The sequence below is a fragment of the Pectinophora gossypiella genome, chromosome 26 (genome assembly GCF_024362695.1).
Source record: "Pectinophora gossypiella chromosome 26, ilPecGoss1.1, whole genome shotgun sequence".
Lineage (NCBI taxonomy): Eukaryota > Metazoa > Arthropoda > Insecta > Lepidoptera > Gelechiidae > Pectinophora > Pectinophora gossypiella.
The window spans coordinates 4999727-5017673 of NC_065429.1; the positions used below are offsets into that span (position 1 = coordinate 4999727).

At 37.6% G+C, this 17947-nt stretch overlaps 1 protein-coding gene and 1 long non-coding RNA gene across 3 annotated transcripts in view; both read left to right on the top strand.

Moving 5' to 3' along the window:
• LOC126378492 (acyl-CoA-binding domain-containing protein 5) overlaps positions 1–4573 on the top strand; it is a 29381-nt gene extending 24808 nt beyond the window's left edge. For both annotated transcript variants that reach the window (XM_050026894.1, XM_050026895.1), the window contains exons 8-9: positions 1650–1775; positions 4098–4573. In XM_050026894.1, coding sequence (XP_049882851.1) covers positions 1650–1772 — 123 coding nt within the window. In that variant the 3' untranslated portion in view covers positions 1773–1775; positions 4098–4573. The remainder of the gene's footprint in view (positions 1–1649; positions 1776–4097) is intronic.
• LOC126378594 (uncharacterized) overlaps positions 1–17947 on the top strand; it is a 109041-nt gene that overhangs the window by 31745 nt on the left and 59349 nt on the right. The gene's annotated exons all lie outside the window — the stretch shown is intronic.

Sequence of the window (17947 nt, forward strand, 5' to 3'; positions counted from 1 at the left end):
ACTTATAAGCTAAATGTAGTGACTAATTATAAGTAAACACAGCATGCATTGATATAAAAAAGAAAGTACCTTAAAAGAAGGTACCTTTACAAAAAACTGTTGTTTAAAAGTTAAAAAATATTACTATTACTAACAATAAGTGAGTAGATTTATTTAAAACAGATATTATCTATAGTGCTTTTACGGAAGCCATAAAGTGAGTCAGCATTGAGGTCTAAAACTTTGCTATAGTGGTTCAAAAGCTTGCATAGTCTGGGAACAGGTGAATGATCTAAATGATCATATAAGGTGGTGGTGGACGTCCTGAGACTCATTCTCCTCATTCTTTGACTTCCTTATAAGCTATCCGTGTAAGTTAGCTAATGGCCCCGATTCCTGCAGACACCGCCTAATTTTATTTTAGGTTATATCCGTCTTTTTCGTATCCGTCGAAAAGGAAAGGGACGGATGATTCACAGCTCTTAATTTTAGGAAGAATGAGTAAATTAATGTGTCGGGTTATTGACTGACGTAAAATTTTTAGACGGTTGGTTTAGATTTGTGCTTAAAATTGACGTGTGTTCCATAAATTTTATGCTTGTCGATTACCCGTTTCCTTTTCGGCGGATAAGAAAAGGACAGATATAACTTAAAATAAAATTAGATGGTATTTACAGGAATTAGCACCATTGTATATATTATATTATATTGTATTTTGACTTTTCTTTTTTAAATTTTAATTTTGACCCGGTATAACTTGACACGATATTTTGGAAATGTAAATTTTAATGTTGTTGATTTTAGAAAGTTTGAGTGCATGCCAATTGTTTCAAGCTAAATTGCATTATATTTTTTATTGTAAATTAATATTTGCACGCCTGCAAGCAGGCTGAATACACTAAGGACATACATATTACCTATTAAGACCATTGTACTGTGTTCATGCAAATAAACGAGCTATCTATCTACATAAATAAACAGCCTATATACATCCCACTGCTGGGCACAGGCCTCCCCTCAATCAACCGGATGGGGTATGGAGCAAACTCCACCACGCTGCTCCAACGCGGGTTGGTGGAGGTGTTTTTACGGCTAATAGCCGGGACCAACGGCTTAACGTGCCCTCCGAAGCACGGAATCATCTTACTTTTTCGGACAATCAGGTGATTCAAGCCTGAAAAGTCCTTACCAAACAAAGGACAGTCTCACAAAGTGATTTCGACAATGTCCCCATCGGGAATCGAACCCGGACCTCCAGATCGTGAGCCTAACGCTCTAACCACTAAAAAAACTGAAATAAAATTAAGTGTCCCCTCTGTTTTCTCTCCCCACCCTAGAATAAGAAATAGAATAGGTATAGGTATGAAAAGAATGAAAGATGATGAATAAAGTGCGAGAGGAATAAATGCGAGGACTTGTATGGTACTAGAGGACTGGAATGGATGAGTGAGATAGTAGGGCCCAAAAAAGGGCAGGCCTAGAATTTAAGTACGAGCACGTAAGCTATGTTTGTATACCAATGACCCTGCCTTTTTTGTGTGGCAGGGGTATAAGAAAAAAAAAAAAAAAAAAAAAAAAAAAAAAAAAAAAAAAAAAAAAAAAACGCTCTAACCACTAGACCACGGAGGCTGTAATCTATCTATTTACTATTGGTGTCCCCCTTGTTGCAGCAAGTGTCGGGCGGCTGGCGGTGGCCGTGGCAGGAGCTGAGCCCCCCGACGCTGCTGCTGCTTCTGGTGTGGCCCTTCCTCGCCTACCGCCTCGCCGCGCGCGCCCAGCGCCGCGCCACCTAACACGTGAGTTATACTACCAACATCATCATCCCCCTAGCGTTATCCCGTTTTCCAAGGGCACGTTAAGCAGTTTGTAAAAGCACCTCCACCAACCCGCAGTGGAGCATACCTACATAATAAATTCACGCCTATTTCCCACCGGGGTAAACAGAAACTATAGAATTCCACTTGCTTCGAACCTGACACACTTCTCTTGCTTCCTCCACATTCATCAATCGCTTCATACACGCACGCCGGTTCAGAGTAGATCGTATTACACCTTTTCTAAGGACATCTCCAATTTGGTCATCGTAAGTCCTTCTCGGTCTTCCTCTGCCAGGCCTACCATCAACTTGCAGTGGAGCAGCGTGGTGGAGTATGCTCCATACCCCCTCCGGTGGATTGAGGGGAGGCCTGTGCCCAGCATTGGGACGTATATATACTAGACTGTTAATATTACGGTATCTTTAGTCTACGTTTTGTTATAAGACTGCTAAAGCTGTCGAAGAAGTGAGATGAAACATAATAAAAACCATGGCATAAGCAGACCAGGGGCCTGTTTTATAAAACTTACAATTGTACAACGACAATTTGATGTTCATTACGTAACTAATATGAAACTGTAAAATATTCGTGATCACACACTCCGCAATGTACATCAAATTGTCGTAATTTACAATTGGGTCGTGTACTAGGTTCAAGATAAATTATGAAATTCTGATTACTAAATAAAGACACATCTAAAACTAACGAAAAACATTTTCTTTTTTCTATTAAACTTATTTATGAATTTTAATCAAGAAAAACGTAATAATAAGTCCGACATTTTGTCACGTTTTTCTATGACGTCACAGAGTGCTTTTTCATACAAATTCCATAGTAATTTCGTGTTTTGACGTTTAGTAAAAAGTAACTGATTTGACTAGTTGGAAACTAGCCTATTGTAAGTTTCATTAAACAGGCCCCTGGTATTCTCAAAAGTGACAGCTAACATTTCAAGGTTAGCTCAGCTGACGTCATCCCACCCTGCGTTGCCATTTTGTAAATAATAAATTACCCACGACCTATGTTTTTATATTTACTTTGCAAGGAAATTTTACACTTTTAGTAAAAGATTTATTTACAATTTTAATGTTTTTTTTTTATATATGTGACAAGTAATAGTTAATAAAAACATTAGTCAGTAATTCACTTAATTGTCAATAATAAAATTTACGTACTTGGAATGTTGGAGATATCAATTTAATGGTAACACAGTGTAACACTTACGTCATCATAGGGCTAGCAATGGCGGCTTGTCATAGGACTGAGCATACCTGGTTTTCTTATACCATGATAAAGAGAAAGAAAGAAAGAAAGAAAGAAAGAAAATATTTATTCGGCATACTTAACACTAATTAACAAAAAAAATAATAATAATTATACATAATGCCGAAACGGCTTCAGCTCAGCAAATGTCACGGCCTAGCTGTAGCAAGACTATGACGCTGATTTTCAGCTGCAGCCGGTTGGGGAATCAAAATACAGTAAAACAAAAAGAACTGGGCTCTAAAGTCTAAGCACATAATTACGTACCTAAACCGTAATATAAAGTATTTGAGGAAAAAGAAAATAATAAGAAAAATAAATAAATTAATAATTCTGTATATTATGTATTAAACTGTATGTGTGTGTATTATGTATGTGAGTTATATATATTATTAAGAGATATTTATTATTTGTAAACATCGTCAATTAGTTCGGTTACCGTATCCGCGGTTTCCTCTATCCAGGTTGTAGCTGAAAATCAGCGTTTTGCTCGAAAGGGCAAAAACTTGCGCTGAGCTATGACCGTTTTGCGCTGCTGCACCACACATACATACCTGGCGTGTGTTAAACATTTTGTATGTGGTGTGTATTGTTGTTGATTTGTATTGTATGCATGTGTGACTGTAGACCAAATAAATGATTTATCTATCTATCTCATCATCATCAACAGCCTATATACGTCCCACTGCTGGGCACAGGCCTCCCCTCAATCAACCGGAGGGGGTATGGAGCATACTCCACCACGCTGCTCCAATGCGGATTGGTGGAGGTGTTTTTACGGCTAATAGCCGGGACCAACGACTTAACGTGCCCTCCGAAGCACGGAATCATCTTACTTTTTCGGACAATCAGGTGATTCAAGCCTGAAAAGTCCTTACCAAACAAAGGACAGTCTCACAAAGTGATTTCGACAATGTCCCCATCGGGAATCGAACCCGGACCTCCAGATCGTGAGCCTAACGCTCTAACCACTAGACCACGGAGGCTGTTATCTATTATCTATCTATCTATCTAGAATAAACCAAAACCTTGTTCCAGGTCGCAGGACACACCACAACATTAGTACTAGTAAGTCAGTCGTCAGTCAGATTTATACAGTGGGTATCAACATGATATTCGACAAGTCGTATAAATGTTTATATGCAAGATGTAGTGCTAAAACGCGCCCGGAAATGGGCTTAATATATATTTTTTATTTAGTTTTATAACTACATCCCTTTAAATGGCAACACTGTAGGATTTTTCTACACTGGCAACAATTTTTTTAGTTTAATTAATCTGGCAACATTCGTTAGTTTTATAATTGCGCTTTCCTAGCAACTATTTTCTTTCAGACTTTAGTCAGAATGAAAAGTTACCATTTATTTAATGACTCTACATTTGTGCATTAGTCACTAGTTATATGCTGTTTAGTTTTTTTTCTTATGAAATCTTTAAGCTCTGGAAGTTAACGGTAATATAACCTATAGTGTTGCTGTTTAAATAAAATATTACACAATAATTGCATTTTAAAGTGTAGTGAGGGAGCGGATAGGGGTATTTGGTTATAAATAAATTCTTAAATTGCTAGCGAATCATTTGAATATAATTTAATATACTTATTAATATAAATTAAATATAAAATATTGTAATTTGGCATAATCAGAACATAAAAAGCGCCATTGAAAAATACCTTTTTTACTACATAAAAGTTAAGATTGCCATATGGATCATATTTTTTCGACAAACTTTTTTAAATTATCTGCTTATTTTTTTCATTTGACATTCCGAAAAAAGAAATATTTTTATTTTTCTCGAAGTCTCAATCTCGCGGAGCATTTGAAAGAATTTACATTGTTACCTGTTAATTATTATTTACAAAATAAGATTTATTTTTATTTTTTAAAAAAAGGTTTCATATATTTTCGTCTACTTCGATTGGTGTTTTAAGAATACTTTTCGGTAGCCATTTTGTTTTTAGAAATAATTAAGACAGTGAAAATAGCTTAGGACAACAAAAATACTTTAATATATTCTTCAAATGTCAATTTCTGTGAAAAAATACTTCTGGGAAAGAAACATATTTTTATTCAAAATGGCTGCCGTTAGAATATTGAACAGATTAGTTTTTAAGCGGTACTGTAATTATGTTGGTTATGAAATATTTTTATGTGATATGTAGATAATAAATGCGTAGTTTTTTTTTTATTTGACATCGTTACTTTGGTGCTGGTGTCTGTGACAGCTGAAACAAGTGGATTTTTCACTAAGAAAACGTATATTTTCAATAATTTCACGTAGCATTCACTAAGTGTCTGTTGTAAAGTTATGATGAAAAATATACAAAAAAGTACGCGAAATGAAATGAATGTACTTTTTTGCATATTTAAGATACTATTTGTATATTTTTCGTCAGAATAATGCATATAATTAAAGCAAAATATATGTCATTGTAATGAGCACTTCAGTGTCCAAAATAATGTATGTTATTTTGCAACCGTGGCCGTTAATAATTGTGATAAATGTTGCTTTACTACTCATTTTATAAGTTGGCGGATCGCTAAAATAAAACTAAAGTAATTCAGCATTATTTCTTAAGGTGCACGTCCACTAGAATCGAGCGTACGGACCATCGGCACGGATTTTCCGATCTAGTAAACACGGGGAGTTCCAAATGCCACATCGAAGCATTTAATCTAAAAAAGCAACATTGCTATTTGACATTTGCGCATACAAAAGTAAGTGCGCGATGTCAACAAAAGTCGAATAGCAATATTGCTTTTTAGATGAATTGCTTCGATATGGCCTTTTTAGCTCCCCTGTTCTATGTACGCAAGAAATCCTAATGCTTCATCCAGTGCGCTTATAGGGAATTGGCCGCGTATACCCTATTTAACGTAGCATAATTAGTTTTAATAATTATTTCTTCTCTTTCGCACTAGTGGCTCGAGCAATCTCGTCCATTAATCACACTAGTCGATGTACTATATCTCTGTCCTGCTGTCATTCTGATTATGCTACGGTAAATAGGGTATAGTTTATGAATTTGTGTCGTACGTAAACGTAGGAATACTCGTCTACGATAAGCAATTCACACTCAGCGATCGCGTCCCCGTATTGTACATGTACGCACGAAACGGATTCATACGTGTACGCACGAAACGGATTCATACGTGTACGCACGAAACGGATTCGTACGTGCACGCACGAGGCGGATTCGTCCGAGCACGAGTTCAGAGAGCGACCGGCCATAAATTGACAACACTACGTCACAATAATTGATATGAATCGATATAGTTTCAACAATATCGATGTCTGTCACTAAAACATTAGTTTATGGCAACTATTCAGTAATTTAAACATTGTATGCCAACTTATATTTTTTATTACACACCCCTAATTTACTATGTGGTGTCAAAAGCATTTTGTAATCGGCGTATTTTCAAAACTAAGTACTTGCTGATAAACTCTATCTGCTGAATAAGGAATTTAGGTATGCTAGGCATCCTTTTCTGTCACGGAGAACCCTCATTTGCTAGAGCGAGGAAGGAGTGGAGTTCTCTGCCGTCTTCTTATTTCCGAATGCATATAACCCTGTGCTTTCAAGGCCAGAGTGAGCAGGCACCTTCTGGGCGAGCTCGCTTCATCTTAGGCCTCGTCAATGCCGTCGGGCAAGTCTGGGGCCAAAAGCAAACCCATCAAAGGTAAAATAAACGAGATAACGCGACCGCACGCGGTGGAACCGACGAGACGATAGGAGTGCGGTCGCACTCCCGCACTTTATCTCGCTCTGACATTTGACGGTTCTGCGTGATAGAAAAGGATAGAAGCATAGGAAAGTGCAATTGGATGTCGCATGTAGCGCAACTGTAAAGGGTCGTCCATTAATTACGTGCGGTTACTTAGCAACTGTTCAACGATTGTGTCGAGTCCTTCAGGAATATTGTTCTTTGTCATCAGAGTCGAATCTCATCACAGTAGGAGTTACAACCAGTGATGGGCCGTTCCTGGTAGTAAAAAAGTTATGTCAAAGAGCTATATTACAGCAGCAGAGCAGATAGGATCAGAGTACAAGAAAGAATTGGAAAAAAAACATCCAGTGTCCTTAGTCTTAAAGAGTTTTTTAACGGCACATAACTGGTTACAACTAACTATAATCTTAAAGTCACAATACTAAGTTTCGAAAATACATCGAATATTGAATGCTATAAATGTGGATTATATATTATGTAATGCAATTTTGTAGACAAATGTACGTATTTACCGTTCTGTTATTGTAATTATGAAATAAAGGGGATTTTTTACAGATAATTAAGTTTTATTAAAAGTACACAAAGATAAACTTACGCCCTGAACGGGTCGGGACTAGTCCTTGACGGGGCGGGACTAGTCCTTAACGGGGAAGGACTAGTTCTTAACGGGGAAGGACTAGTTCTTAACGGGACGGGACTAATCCTTAACGGGGAAGGATTAGTCCTTAATGGGGCAGGACTAATCCTTAAAGGGTCGTGACTAATTCTTAACGGGGAAGGAGGAGTCCTTAACGGGGAAGGATTAGTCCTTAACGGGGCGGGACTAATCCTTAACGGGGCTAGACTAGTCTTTAACGGGGAAGGATTAGTCCTTAATGGGGCGGGACTAATCCTTAACGGGGAAGGACTAGTCCTTTAATGGGGTGGGAATAATCCTTAACGGGGGTGACTAGTCCTAAACGGGGTGAGAAGACACAAGTATTCAGAAGGGGCTGCAAGTTGTCTTCTCAATCTTTGTTCGCTTAAGAGCAACTTCGCAGAAGGGCAAATTGGCTAAACGGCAATTTCTCAAAACGTCTTAACGTTATACTATTATAGATCATGTCACAGTTTCACGCTCAAGGAAATGCGTGTAGGTTTAATTCTTTCGACTAGGTATAAATGAAGTGAGAAATTTTGTCGTTTTGAGAAGCTGTTTAGCGAGTTTGGTCTCCTGCGAAGTTGTTGGGAAATGATAAAAAAAACACTGTGATAGAGATCATAGAACCGATCGAAGAAGAGACTTCGATAAGGGCATTGCAGACTGATCACCCGATTGTCCGAAAGTACGATGCGTCTAATAAAACAACGGTCTTAATACAAAACATAATTATTTATTTCATGTGATAGTACATAGTATAACAAGCTTACAGTAATATGTGTTGGATAGAAGCCTGGGTTGATCCACCTCGTAGCACTTTCCTATGCTTCTATTTATTATTTATTTTGTAAAGGTACATACAACATTACAGTTTATGTATGTATGTATATGTCGTAGCTAGATCAATGAATAATGAGCAACTAAATGCATGATTACTTCATGATATGTCCAAACGTTGGCAATCATATCGTAAAATTAGTAACATTATCCACCGATAGTGGCGCTGGTGTCGATTATATTTAAAACTTGATTGATATTATAATCGATGAATCAATGTTATTGTTCAGTTTTCCATATCGAATAGGTACATAATTTTGAAGCTAAGAAATTAATCGACTATTCGCATTTTTATTACACCACATAGCATGGACACCGCCTACATTAACGATATGGCCAAACGTTGATTGACATATCATTAAACGTTGACGTTTCAACGATATGGTCAACTTAAGTTGGCCATTTCATGAAATATGACCATTTCATGAAATGGTCGGCAACATGATGAAATGATCAATTTTACGATCTGGCCACGACATATATAACATGAGAATCACGAAAAATTATAAACATAAAATTAACCCTTTCACGGACAGAGACCATGGGTCATTGATGGTTCATAAAAGGTAGTATGACACATTGTAATCGAAACGACTGTAGACGTTCTGTCCTTGAAAGTGTTAAGAGGTACGGTAAACTCATCATCAATTTAAGAGCCACGCTCTTGTCGGTGTAGCATTTTCCATTCCAGTCTATCAAAGGCCAATTCCTTGACTTCCCTATACCTATAAGACACGACGTTAACCTTTTCTTTAATCTGTTCCATATAAGCTCTTCTTGGTCTTCCCCTTCCACTCTTCCCTTCTATGATGTTTTTAATAAATTCGTCGTGTTTTATTAGGTGTCCAATCATCTTGCCTCTTCTGTCCTCAATAATTCTCAGTAACGTAAAATTACAAACATAAAATTAAGAGGTACGGTAAACTGAAACACAATAAATATCGGAAAAAAACACTAAAACTTCTCGGAAACACCTTTATTTAAGCCGTCATTTGCTAGAGAGAGAAACCTACTGCATGCTTACGCACAGTCAGCAGTGTGCGGCTCTCTCGCTCTAGCAAATGACGGTTCCGAGTAACAGAAAAATATAGAAGTATAGGAAAGTGCGATGAGGTGCTGAAATATGGTTTGACCCTAACGATACAACAATCTAAGATACGGCAAAGAATAGTCAATAATACTACACGTAGAAGGGACACTTCGTCCTGCGATCTTTCTCTCATTATTTAAGAGCTGCGGTCTTGTCGGTGGAGTAATCGCCATTCCTCTCTTCTCTCCGCCAAATCCTTTACCTCCTGATACGACACGACCTGCACCTTCTCTTAATAAATAAAAAATAAAAACACTTTATTGCACACAAATTCACAAAACATTTACAGGATAAACTTATTCTAAGGTGGGCAAAGGCGGCCTTATCGCTAAGAGCGATCTCTTCCAGACAACCTTCGGCAAAGGATATGGTACATTTGTACAGCTGCAGTGTAGCGCGCAGGTACGTAAAATAAAACAATAGACACATTATATATATCTCTCTCTCTCTCTAGGTTTCTCTTTTCTCTTTTATTTGTTTCATAAATGTTCTTTACCCCTTCCTCTCTTCCCTTAAATTTTTCCTTCTATGATATTCTTTATAAACGAATCGTGTCGTATCAGGTGGCCAATCATATTTCCACTCCAGCTCTGAGCATTATGCATTGTTTAGTATCGTCGTTTGGATTACCTCTAGTCTATTTAAGCCGTTAAGGAGTAGGTAAGGGAGCGCGCGCGGATTGTCTGCCTCGCTCGCACGCACGTTGTAAGACGGGGGAAAACACTACATCTGTGTCGTATTTGCGTGGACATAATCATCTGTCATTACGAAATGCTGGAAATTAATGCACACATATACTAACTAACAAAAATTATATGGATGAAGTCCTAAATAAATAATTTAAAATTGAATGCAAGTGTTGGCTGAGCAACTCAGGCGTGAATTGTTCTTTTTTAGACGTTTATTGTAGGTTTACTTGGCCAGTCAAGTGGGGAGTTAAGTTTTTATTCGGCAGCCAGTCCCTGATCAGCGGCGAGCCGCAGTTTCTTTTTAAACCTGATTCGACTTATATTTGCCGTGGTTGGCATTCACAACTTGGCCGGACAAATGGGGAGCGCTGAGCTTCTTAGTATACTATACAAGAGTGAATATCCCATAACATAGACTTTGTAATTTAAGACGTATATACAGCCAGGAGCTCGGTGGCGCAGCGGTAAACGCGCTCGGTCTGCGATTGTTGAAGTTAGCAACATTCGCAAAGGCCGGTCATAGGATGGGTGACCACAAAAAAAAGAGTTTTCATCTCGAGCTCCTAAGTGCTTCGGAAGGCACGTTAAGCCGTTTTTCCCGGCTGCATTAGCAGTCGTTAATAACCATCAATCCGCACTGGGCCCGCGTGGTGGTTTAGGGCCCGATCTCCCTATCCATCCATAGGGAAGGCCCGTGCTCCAGCAGTGGGGACGTTAATGGGCTGATGATGATGATACTACAGCCCGGACACTTCATACAAAAAACTCATTCGTATTAGTGTGCCGCCTTACCCCGTGCGTGCGAGTGAGGCAAACAGACCGTGCGCGCTCCCCTACTCTTTAGTGGCTTACGGTTTAAATTGACTAATGCGGCCCCATCGGGGGTGAGGTAAATCAAGCTCGTACCGGTGCGGGCGGGGCGGAGTATCCTTCTATACGTCTTCGTCTATCGTTTGTAAAGTGGCTTATACAGTCATGAGCAGTATAATGTACTCACTTTAGGACTCTATCGCACTAACATATTTGACATTTAGTGAGACTTACAGTTCAATTTGTCAAAAAAGTTAATGTGACATGGTACCAAAGTGTATACATATTAATGCTCGTGACCGTACACGTCGCCCTGCCCACCGCACAAGGGCTTAGGTGCGTGAGTTTATGTTTCACCACTAGTATTTTATGTAGTATTATGATTATTTTATAAAGTATATTTTTCACAAAGAGAAAATTAAATAGTTTAACAAGAGCCGAGGGTTCAAGTGCCGTCCGAGTCTCACCTTTTCGATTTAATTTTCTCATCTGAAGTTTCTCTAAGCACAAGGTGAGTGCTATAAAAACTAAATCCGTTATATTTTTCACAGCAAAACTTAACAAAAATGGCGATCTAGGAACTAAACTGTACATTTTACAAACATAACGTCGCCTTAAAGTAGAAAGCGCTTTTGAAAAACCACATTCGGGCCCCGTGGCTCGGTTCAAGATAAATTGTGAAATTCTAATCACTAAATAAACACTGATCTAAAACTTACGAATAACATTCTCTATTTATACATTGTTTTAAGTTTACGCGGTTAGTATCATAATTAAAACACATAACAACGGGTTCTTACCGCGTTTAAATCAGGGATATACTTTGTACAGTGTCGAAATATCGGGAGTCTCATATCCCTGATTTAAACGTGATAAGAACCCGTTATTATGTGTTTTAATTCTCTATTTAACTTATTTACGAAATTTAATCAAGAAAAACGTTTTAAGTCCGACATTTTATCACGTTTTTTTATGACGTCACAGTGTGCTTTTTCATACAAATGCCATAGTAATTTCGTGTTCCGACGTTTAGTGAAAAGTAACTGATTTGTCTAGTTCGAAACTAGCCTGTTATATCGAGGGTTTTGACCAATGGCCATGTGACGTCTATCTAAGTCGATAGGATACGTTGCATTTACACGGACAGCGCAGAACGAACAGCATCCGTGGTCCAGTAGTTCTTCTATCGTGTGGGTTGTGAGGTGGATTACCAACTTCATCAACCCTGTGTCAGGGTTATTATTGAGCCGCTATAGGCCCCTGACATGACTGTCGTAACGACTCGAGGGTTGCGACATGATATACATATATCGCGGCGCGCGCGGCGCAGTTGATGTGCACAGCCTGCTGCTGTGATTTTCTTCAAAATAACTGCGATTTTTTAAATTAATTTAATTCCGGATAAAATTTGAGAGCACAATTTTTTACCTGGATTGAAACCAGCTTGTCTGTTGCGGGGTCTTGTTAAATAAAACCACATTCGAATGTGATTTTTCAAAAAGACGCTTACTTACGTGTGTTTTCACTGTAAGACGACGCGACGGTAAATAAACATAAATTCGGAGTGAAACAAAAAGGAGAGCTCTAAAGGGATTCTATTCTCTTTTCATTTACAAACTCAGCACCGAATGTTCTCAATTCAAAATCTTTAACGAAACATTCCATTAAGATTATGTTTTAATTTATTGCGGCTCTGGTTACTAGACCATTGGCCGAAAATTCAGTAAGAAAAAAAGTGGGTTTTAAACAATCAAATATAGAGCCTGCGCAAGCTGCGCGAAGCCAAAGACTAAAAAAAAATCATAGAGCCAAAATCCAGAACATACTTTTCCTGCTCCCAATTTTGAATATTCCCGGGAACGACATATGACTGAGAACATATAAAGTTACCTTGAAGATTAAAAAAAGTTAGAAACCCATTTTTTTTTCTTTTACACTGTCCGAGGAATGCAAAATTAAATGCGAATTAATAAAATTTTTATTTTGCAAAAACGACACGATAGCAACGTATACTTAAAAATAAGTAATAAAATATATTATTGAAAATAATAAAAAAGTGAGGTATATTACGTAGGTACTTGCATTGTTATAAAATAAACTGAAAATATTTCAAAATTTCAAAAGAAGTGATAATTTCTATACGGGTAGATATCACGTTGGTCTAACAGAAAGCTCGGTGAGCTGTGGGTACTTAGTTGCGATGGATGTACGTTCACGAGTACTAATATGTATACACTTTGAAACCATGTCATAATAACTTTTTTGACAAATTAAACCGTAAGTCTCATTAAATGTCAAATATGATAGTGCGACAGAGTTATAAAGTGGGGTACATGATATTGCTCATGACTGTACCCCACCCCAATTGGGATATACAGAGTGTTAGTGGCACCGTAACCAGTGATGTGCTGTTCTCGGGAATGTTCCCAAAGTGGGAATGTTCCCAAAGTGGGAATGTTCCCAAAGTGGGAATGTTCCCAAAGTGGGAATGTTTCCAAAGTGGGAATGTTCCCAAAGTGGGAATGTTCCCAAAGTCGGAATGTTACCCAAAGTCGGAATGTTCCCAAAGTGGGAATGTTCCCAAAGTGGGAATGTTCCCAAAGTGGGAATGTTCCCGTTGTAAAATCTCTTTTAAAGACACTGGCTGCTTTTCTTAAATTGTTATTTCTTGTACTTTTTTTCTCTTATCTGCGTAATGATTAGGTAATAAAGATGTGTGGCCCTTATCTTAGGAAGGTCTCTGGAGGGGGGTGATGTGGCGATTGGACAATCCCACATGAAAAATATGGAATTCCAAATCTGTCCTTTGTCTGGAATAACTGGAATTCCATTATACAACATGTGGGATTGCCAAATCGCCACAGATGTTTTTACATAACTTTTGCGCCGTATCGCTGTCGGAAACGTTCCCAGAATGGGAACATTCGTGTATAGTCATGAGCGTATGTGATATCGACTACACTAGCAGCATCCTATGAGGCAGAGAATATGATCACTACGTCTATGATAGTCGTTTTGACGCCATTAATAATTCAAAAAGTTCAAGTTCTGAATTTGAATTTATCATTAATAATTCAAATTTTGAATTTGAATTTATCATTAATAATTAAAAAAATCCTAATTTTGAATTTGAATTATTAAGTGGCGAATCGCCACCTAACCTCTCTATTTGACGCAACGCTTAAAAGCTTAAATTTTGATAAAGATTTATAACGAAACAATTTTGAAATACTTTCAGTTATTTTGTTACTAATTTTGTGTTTATACACAGTGGCCGTAATTCCTACAGACACCTAATTTTATTTTAAGTTTCACCTGTCACTTTCTTATCCGCCGAAAAGGAAAGAGACGGATGATGAATAACCCGACCGAATCCAACAGGCATCCCGTTTGACGTGTGCCGGTAACTGAATTCTGTCGGGTTATTTAAATTTATGCGTAAACGTGTGTTCCTTAAATTTTATGCCTGTCGGTTACTTGTCCCTTTCCTGTTCGTCGGATAAGAAAATGACAGGTATAAGTGTATAACTGAAAATAAAATTAGATGGTGTACTGGGAGGGTTAAAAAGGTGACATAGAAGCAATTCATCTAAGAAGCAACATTCCAGTTTAACATTTGCGCATATAAAAGTAAGTGCGCAATGTCAAGAAACGTCAAATAGCAATATTGATTTTTTTTTAGATGAATTGCTTCTAAGTGGCCTTTTTAACCCCTCGGGAATCAACACCGGTTACGAGCTAAAATTACAAGTAGGACTTAAAAACTATCTTATTAACGCGTAGATGACACGGGAATTCAGCTACATTACTTTGATAATTTGAGGTCAATGCACACAGAGGCGGTGGGGGGAAGCGGGAGCTTATCTCTTTAAAATATTAAATTGAGCCGTGGTAATAGTTGCAAGCTAGCTCGGCGAGCTAGAGGAGCGCTAGGTAAGCTAGATGAGCTCAGTGGCGCAGCGGTAAACGCGCTCGGTCTGCGATTGTTGAAGTTAAGCAACTTTCGCAAAGGCCGGTCATAGGATGGGTGACCACAAAAAAAAGTTTTCATCTTGAGCTCCTCCGTGCTTCGGAAGGCACGTTAAGCCGTTGGCCCCGGCTGCATTAGCAGTCGTTAATAACCATCAATCCGCACTGGGCCCGCGTGATGGTTTAAGGCCCGATCTCCCTATCCATCCATAGGGAAGGCACATGCCCCAGCAGTGGGGACGTTAATGGGCTGATGATGATGATGACTAGTTGCAAGAACGCTTATTTCTGACTTAGTAATTTATCTTAAGTACAATTTTCACTAACACAGTCTGCTCGACCATTGTTGGCGGCGATACGACTCACCTATCACATTGGTCTCACAGAAAGCTCAGTGAGGTGTGGGTACTTAGTTCATCTTGCGATTTATGTACCTCTGACTACCTCAAGTCGGAATAAAGACAATGTATGTATTTGACAAAAATATATATGATTATGATTAGAAATAAAAGTAATAAATAAAATATTCACTGTATTGTTTGACACAGTTTTAAGACCTAATTATTTATGACTCATAGGATCTTTTTTATAATTAGTCATGAGTTTATGTTATATGTATATATATGTGTGTGTGTGTTGTGACTGCTATGTGAACGCATGCATACAAGTTTTACGAATATTCTCGCCCGCAAAACGAGTCCGCTACCGACTCTATGTGCACTAGCCTTAACGATTAAATGCAAAAATACATTTTTAGTTAACTCACGACATCGTTATACATTATTGTGAACTTATTCGAGTTGTGTATTTAATTATATCAATTGTTAATTACAATTAAACGTCAAATAGAGTAACATTTTATATTTGATCACTTTATTCGAGATTTTTCTTTAAGTCTCAAAAATGTTTACGCGAAGTTTTTCTGAATTTATTACTGCAATACGAATCAGTTGACGTTCGACATATTTTTTTAAAATCTGGTGCTGGGCGGTTAAAAAGGCCACATCGAAGCAATTCATCTAAAAAGGCAATATTGCAATTTGACATTTGCGCATATGAAAGTAAGTGTGCAATGCACGCAAATGTCAAATAGCAATATTGCTTTTTGGGCCGTTTTAACCGCCCTGACCATTGTAAGGTCAATTCTAAACGAGTAAAGTATTTTAGGAAAGTAGTAACACTGGCCGGATTTATGATGATGTTCGCCGGGAGAATCATTCGAAAATATAAACAAAACCATTTAAGTGGTCTATGCTATTTACTTGTATTATAATATTGTTTGCAGTAAACATATATTTCAGGAACATATGTAAGGCGTTTGATTGTTACTGCTTTCTTGGAGATAATATATGTGGTACAATTCGGTATGTAAGGGAAAAAAATTACGATAATTTCGAGATTTCGTTTTAATTAGCTTTATTTCTCAAACTGTCGAACGAATGTATTTTTCAATATTTGTGCTGTTTACATAGTCTGTTCGTTCTCACTGTAACTTCTCGTCTCACCAAATTTAATAGTACGCCTACGGGCAGATCACAGCGGACTAATTATTATCTTTGTAACATCTACCCACTGTACCTGTGTGTCACAATAAATGATTTGAATTTCATACATTTAGGTACTGATAAAGTTTTAAAAATATGAATCGATGTAAATACAAGAGTCAGAGAAATTATAGACGGTAGTTGCCAAGCGCATGTGTCGCCCTCTGCCGAAGTCAATGGATGTTTTCGGGGTACCGAACAGAGCATGGTACACCAGCCACAAATTCGTAGTGTGACTACTGATCTGCGCTCCAACAGTGTTATGTTGGAAGTTGTATATACGCGTCACGCTGTGTAAACTTCGATAGCGCGTTTCAGGCGTACATTATTGAACGGTGGCGCCATCTGTTGCATATGGGCGGAACTAGCTAGTCAACTAGTTGGGTTCGCCACATACGTAAACGGTTCGTGTTTTGTCATTTGTGTGACGGCTTTGTTTTGGTATGTGTTAGTAAAGCCGTTGATTTTGTCTTATGAGTGTGCGGCAGTGAGTACAGTCATGAGCAATATAATGTACCCACTTTAGGACTCTGTCGCACTAACATATTTGACATTTAGTGAGACTTACAGTTCAATTTGTCAAAAAAGTTAATGTGACATGGTACCAAAGTGTATACATATTAATGCTCGGGACCGTACATGTGTACTGCACGTGTATACCTTACCTCCCGCAAAAAGTAACGGAAAAAATGTAGTGTAAAGTTATCCCTAAGGCAACTTCCGTCTATAATTTCTGAGAACTAATCCTAAAAGGGACCGGCCCGAACAAAATAAAATTAGGATTAAAACATTTTGACTTTTAAAGCGTGGACCATATCACCAAAGCAAGTTACAATTAAGGGCTTTCCAAGGTAAGTTTACCAAAAACAACATAGATGGCGCTGTAAACATTTTCCTTCGTTTAACCTTCTAATTTCATCTTTGTTTTTGGGCATAAATGATGACCCTTTTTATTACACCCAGGCACAATTACATCTTCCACTCATTATTATTCTGATCAATATAAAGAAGCAATATAGGTAGCAACGTAATTCATACAAATATCAAGCAATAATTATTTTTATAAACACTTCTGCCATTACATTGTATTTTTGAATAATAATCACATCAAATCAAATCAAATATACTTTATTGCACACAACATACAAAACAAATTAACACAGATGATGATAGATACAGTACAATCTGGCGGCCTTTTTGCTAAGCAGCAATTTCTTCCAGGCAACCAGTGGATAGGAAACATTATTACAATTTGGTGCGGGACAGTGCAACATCTAGTATAAAATAATAAATAGTATAAATAATAAAAAAAAAAGAAATAAAAGTAAAATAAATAAATAAAAATAAAATAGAAATATATAAATATAAATACATACATACATATACCCATTTATATCAGACGTATATATTATAATTAAATATGACATTACATGTAGATATGACAATAGTTATTTATGTACCCGAATAATGAGTAAATGGGTAATTATCACGTTGAATTTCGACAGCGCCATCTCTATTACTTTTGGGGAACGTAGCCTTAGAAATCCTTCATTACAATACATATTACAATAATAATAT